The 6533-nt window shown below is 39.6% G+C and overlaps 1 protein-coding gene across 2 annotated transcripts in view; it reads right to left on the minus strand.

Annotated features, from left to right (window-relative positions):
• Positions 1–5382, minus strand: part of LOC115172949 (gamma-2-syntrophin-like) — a 75273-nt gene extending 69891 nt beyond the window's left edge. For both annotated transcript variants that reach the window (XM_029730850.1, XM_029730849.1), the window contains exon 1: positions 5133–5382. In XM_029730850.1, coding sequence (XP_029586710.1) covers positions 5133–5201 — 69 coding nt within the window. In that variant the 5' untranslated portion in view covers positions 5202–5382. The remainder of the gene's footprint in view (positions 1–5132) is intronic.
• Positions 5383–6533: the final 1151 nt, after the last annotated feature.

The raw sequence follows: 6533 nt of genomic DNA on the forward strand, positions 1-6533 counted from the left end.
TCAAAAATGAAGTCAATGGAATATAGGCAGAGGATGAAAAACAACACAGATCAAGTTCTCATGGCAGCATCCCTCTGCTTGGAGGTCATTTAAACCTACCATTGAAGAATAAATGGTTGGAGGTCATTTAAACCTACCCTCGAGGGATAATGTCAGCAAACTGATGCTCAGTTGAGTGCCAAGCATAATTTGCTGCTTCAGTTTTAAAGGAAATATCTAACTTGTAATGCAATCGGGGGCTGTCAAAAGTACACCTATTTCTGGTACATTTGACTGCTTGTGACCATTCAGGAATTCAAGGAGAATTACAATCCAGCATAATGATTTATAGTAAATATAATTTTAATAATAATTACAAATCAACTGCAGTATGACTGCAAAGTTAAACAGGTCTTACACAAATCAGTAGAATCTGGTGGAAAATGCATTTACGAAATGCCAGATTTTAAAGGAGGCGAGGCAGATTTAAAAAAAAAAAAAAAAAAAGAAAAATCTCATTTTGAAATGCATGGGACATCATTAAAATTCATGAGGTCCCTCTGCCTTAGATCAAAATGAAAATGTCAACGAAAGATTGTTGGGGCACTAATAATTATGCAACGGAGGAGTTGCATTTTAATTGACTAAGTAAACATCTCAGGACAATATTTTAAATAGGTATCATCAAGCCGGGTCTAATAGGAAAAATAGGAGAATCATTATCTGGTTGAGATTGCATTGCTTCCAACCAGTATAATAGAGGCAGGGAAAAGTCACCAAGGTGCCTCTGGATATGACATTTTCAAAACAGATACTAGAGCAGGACTGACTTGTTTTAATATTAAAGCCTGATTGATTTCCTGGCTACAACTCCATCGACTTTCACAGTCCGCTGGGGTGTAATTACCTTTCTGCTGCCCATGCTAAAAGAAGGAGGAGGGGGTGCATGCTTTTTTTTTAATACCTCACAGTTTTCATTACAGCGTAAATCAAAAGGAGGTGTTTAAATAAAGAATAATAACTGAAAAGACCCAATCCCGAAGGAAGATTAGAACATAGTTTGATAATACAGATACTGCTAGGCCTTAATATACCTCAGAATGGGTGATCAGTCCTTGGAGAATGTAACTGAAGTGATACATCTGCTGATGTTAAAAGAGCTTTATAAATACATTTGATTGATTGCAAATCTACACTGAGTGCACAAAACATTAGGAACACCTTCCTAATATTGAGTTGCACCCCCCCACACTTTTGCCCTCAGAACAGCTTCAATTCATCAGATCATGGACTCTACAAGGTGTCGAAAGCGTTCCACAGGGATGCTGGTCCATGTTGACGCCAACGTGTCCCACAGTTGTCAAGTTGGCTGGGTGTCCTTTGGGTGGAGGACCATTCTTGATACACATGGGAAACTGTTGAGTGAAAAACCCAGCAGCATTGCAGTTCTTGACACACTCAAACCGGTGTGCCTGGCACCTACTACCATACCCCCGTTCAAAAGCACTTAAATCTTTTGTCTTGCCCATTCACCCTCTGAATGGCACACATACACAATCCATGTCTCAAAGCTTAAAAATCCTTCTTTAATCTGTCTCCTCCCCTTCATCTACAATGATTGAAGTGGATTTAATAGGTGACATCAATAAGGGATCATATCTTTCACCTGGATTCACCTGGTCAGTCTGTCATGGAAAGAGATGTTCCTAATGTTTTGTCGACTCAGTGTACAGCATATCTAAATGATTTTGCTGACAAAAAGGGATACAGATGTAATCATCCTAAAACCAGACCCAACTGTGGAAATACAGGCTGTTGATCCCGTGGGAAGAAGACAAATGGTTGAACACCTTGTGAAAAATACTTTTGAATCATTACTGAGATTCATAACAGAAGACAATTATTTCTGACTAAAAGGGTTTGCTGCTCACCAGTAAATAATAACCTTATCTAACAATCTATTTTCTTGTCTGTGAGCTTCAAGATACATTCAGTGACGCTTCTGAGCATGCATTCACTCACAGGAATTCACTCCGTCATGCAACGTGACAGCTGCGTGACAAGAAATGCTAATGAGTTTAACCTCTTACTTCATACTCTCTCTTGGTGCATTTATACAGGCAGCCCATTCTGATCTTTTACTGGCAAAAGAGCTGATCTGATTGGTCAAAAGACCAATTAGTGGAAAAAGATCAGAAGTGGGCTGGCTGTGTAAACGCAGTTCATGTTTATGTCGGAAGTCTTACTGCTACTTATGATTGCGTAACATATCAACCTTTAACATCAAAGATCCAACTTTTATGTCTGCAGGTCTTTCTGACATTGAAGGGTTATTTCACCTATAGCAAACAAACATTTGGGAAATTCACTTTCAATAACAGAAGAATATCGGGGGAGTTATTAACAAGTTGAAAACATGTACATTGCATGAGTCAATTAACATCACGGGGAAGGAGAGGAGGGACCAATGATGGAGAAATATCAGACTGAACCTCGATGTCAGGGACAATGGCTTGCATTTACACAGGCAGCCCAATTCTGATCTTTTTCCACTAAATCGGTCTTTTGATTAATCAGATCAGCTCTTTCGACAATAATTTAGCAAAAAAAAAAATGGTTCCCCTATGGGGAGTCACCAATTAAACTCGGGCAGAGTTTATAAAATCAGACCTGCATCCACTATGAGTGAACCAAGTCCATTGACAACAAATACACACTAGTCTTATTATTAGTATGGCCAACTGTTTTAGGTCTATGCAAGGTGCACACTGTTTTAGGTCTATGCAAGGTGCACACTGTTTTAGGTCTATGCAAGGTGCACACTGTTTTAGGTCTATGCAAGGTGCACACTGTTTTAGGTCTATGCAAGGTGCACACTGTTTTAGGTCTATGCAAGGTGCACACTGTTTTAGGTCTATGCAAGGTGCACACTGTTTTAGGTCTATGCAAGGTGCACACTGTTTTAGGTCTATGCAAGGTGCACACTGTTTTAGGTCTATGCAAGGTGCACACTGTTTTCAGAGTCTTGTTTTGCAAAATTGTTTTTAAATGTGCCTAGTGTTCTTTCTGCCTTTTCTAACATGATGACCAAACCGGCTCCGCCCCCGTGAATCTTCGTGCACCATCATGCGCACGTCGGTTTTATCTAACCCCACCAGGCGCGTTCACGTTGGTTTTGTCTAACCCCACCAGACGCGTTCACGTTGGTTTTATCTAACCCCACCAGACGCGTTCACGTTGGTTTTGTCTAACCCCACCAGGCGCGTTCACGTTGGTTTTGTCTAACCCCACCAGGCGTGTTCACGTCGGTTTTGTCTAACCCCACCAGGCGTGTTCACGTCGGTTTTGTCTAACCCCACCAGACCTGTTCATATCCTCACATGTTAAAATACCAAAACCAACTGTGAACCAACTATTTTAATTTGGGTACAGGTCAAAACACAAACATTCATGGACATTTAGCTAGCTTGCTGTTGCTGGCTAATTTCTCCAGGGAGATAAAATAACAACCCAATGTTTATCTGAAATGAATATGGTCCTTTTTATTATGGACCTTTATAGAATTTTGACTCATATTTGAGTCACATAAAAGTCTTCTCTACTCTGACAATTAATCCAGTTTAGTTTTTAGTTTGTTTTCTTTAATTAATCTCTCCTCGTTGAGCTTCTTCTGTGGATTTTATATGGCGGTTGGCAACCAACTTAAAGGTGCGTTATCGTCCACCAACTGGACTGGAGTGTGGACCTTGTTCATCTTTCAATTACCCACGTGGGTATATGCTCGTAAAAACCAATGAGTAAATAGGAGAGGCAGGACTTGCAGCATGTCAAGCGAGCTAAATTAGAATAGAACCAAGTTCTATATTAGCGCCTGGCTACACAGACACCCGGGAACAGTTTGGATGAAATGATTGAATAACATGTATGTGTACATTTATTTTTTGCCGCGCTCGCACACACAACGCAGCCGGTTTGGTCAGCATGTTAGGCTAAACCAAGATGGAGACGGCAGGAAGCACACACTCTTATAAAAAGAGGTGCTTAGTAAAGCCATATAGGATTCTTATGTTTGTCCCCATTTCGGGAACCATTTCTTTCAAAAAGGGTTCTCAGGATGAGAAAGATTCTAGGTTGAACCCTTTGCCTTGCAAAGAACCCTCATCTTTCAAAAAGGGTTCTACATATGAAAATGGTTCTTGGTAGAATCCTATCCCTCTGCAAAGAACCCTTTTGGAACCCTTTTTTCCCCCCTAAGAGTCTAGTGGTTAGAGCGCTGGGCCAGTAACCAAAATGTCACTAGTTTGAATCCTCGAGTTGACAAAGTGAAAACAAATCTGCCGATGTGCCCTTGAGCATGGCACTTAACCCTAATATCTCCAGGGTCACCGTTCATAATGGCTGATCCCTGGCCGTGACCCCATGGGATATGCAACAAACAAACAAAAATAACACACATTTCCAATTCACACATATTAATACACGCGTGTGAAATAGCACAAATATAATAGGACAAATAAGCACCTACCAAATGTATTTAAAATTCTAATAGGCTTAGGGCCAACCTCAAACTTACATAGATGGGAGACCATGAACTTACGTGTTGCACCATAACTAATGAGTAAAATATGTCAGTGTAGGCATTCTTCATACCATCCCACTCTTGACAACATGTGACAATTGTAAATACAATTGTAATAAAAATGAACAAATATTTAATATTCAATTAAAGTAATTTTATGTTCAAATAAGACTCAACCAGAACCACACAATAATAACTAATATGTGGTAAATAGTCTTGCTGCTTTCTATATTAGCCTATATTGGTATTATATTAGATATTCTAGTAGCCTTGCTGGGATTTAATTAAAAAACACATGTGTATAATTCTTATTGATAAACACAAGCCTATGTAGGAACAGTAGTTGTAATCCAATACGGGAACTCAATGAGTGCATGAAGGAAGAACTGATTGTCAACGTAACAAAACAAAAAAAAACGTTCTATGAGTGCAATATTTATTCAATTTCTCCTGTGATCATTTGTTTAAAACCTGACCTTCTCTTTACAGCATAACTGGGGTATATCTGATTAAATACACTAAACATCATACATCTTTAGTGGGCTAAATGAAGGCAGGGAGACCCTCTACTTGCCCAAGTTGGAACCAAGAGGCTGGCTGGTCGCTCTAACAGTTCAGGTTGCTGTTTCCCGGGCACATTCATTTCCCATACAGCCGCTGGCTCTGTCCACTGAACTCGAAGATACTTTCAGAAGTCATTTATCCAACAATAGTCGAGTAGTGCCGTTCAATGATGTCCCATTCACCGGAAGAGGCACACGGACGTACGGACAGACCGAGCATATAGCCTAGCCCCTGTACGCAACTAGAGTAGATAAGGAAGGTAGGCAGGCTACCGCGCTCAACACTGCACTGTCTCCAGTCGCTATGTCACATTTTCCGACGGTGATTATGGATCTGATAGAAAGTCACGCAATACATAGCAAATATGAGAAAAACAAATGCACAGCTCAGTGTCAGATAGGTGAATCCATGATTGAGGTTGAAACAGCTTCCGCTGCTACGTTGTTAACTGCATTCTGTCGTTGTACTCGGTGAAACGCGGGACAGTCCGCACGTTGTCTTCTTCACCTGCTGCCTCTCCCTCCCCCCCATCTTATTTTTAACCATTGCGATGGGTCCAGTAGGCCTATGGATTAACATGTTTACACATATTCTCTGTTGTCAATTGTTACTGCAGAATTTATGCTGTGAACTAATTTTCTCCTTCAAAAAATGTAACATTCCATGATTGACTTTAGCTGTGTCCAGATGAGGTAAAGCAATGCGTTGTGTTTATTCACTCTTTCATCTCTGTGTCATAAAACTATCTCCAATTCGGCATCCAAATAAATACACTAAATTAATTTACAATTCAATAGGACTACTGGAGTAGCCTGTTAATCAGCTATCGGCCTACTGAACCAGATCAAATAAATACTCTATTGTTGTCATTAGTTTATAATAAATTGCATTTATTTAATATCAAACACACAATGGATACAAATGAATGGAATTTGGTTTTACCCATGATTAAAAGTTGTGTGGAAGACCTAATTTGTCTAATCTAATACACCAGCACTCCCAGGCCTGTAAATTATTCCTCTCAATAATAAAGGACATGATTGAAATTTACATTCTAAGAAATTCATGTTGATTTTGTGATAATATACAGGGAGCAGAACTAGACTTCAAGACTCTCTGCAACAGACCTATAAATTCATTTTATCCATTCAATCCACAAACCAGATGTATTGTTGTGTTATTGTTGTTAAAAAAAAAAAACATTGTTAAGAATGTATTTGTTAGAGAGCACTGTGCTTCTCTCGAAAGGTGTACAGGCAATATAGTTGCAATTTGTTCTTTGTACGCTAGTCTACAGTTTTCAGAATACCCTAGAGGTTAGAATAAGCACAGGGGCTTGTTTCTTTTTTCCACATTTCCCTCACCCTCAAATGGAAAAAGATCTCTCTTCTCCAGCCTAACTGTCCATGCT

The sequence above is a fragment of the Salmo trutta genome, chromosome 33, assembly GCF_901001165.1.
Source record: "Salmo trutta chromosome 33, fSalTru1.1, whole genome shotgun sequence".
NCBI lineage: Eukaryota > Metazoa > Chordata > Actinopteri > Salmoniformes > Salmonidae > Salmo > Salmo trutta.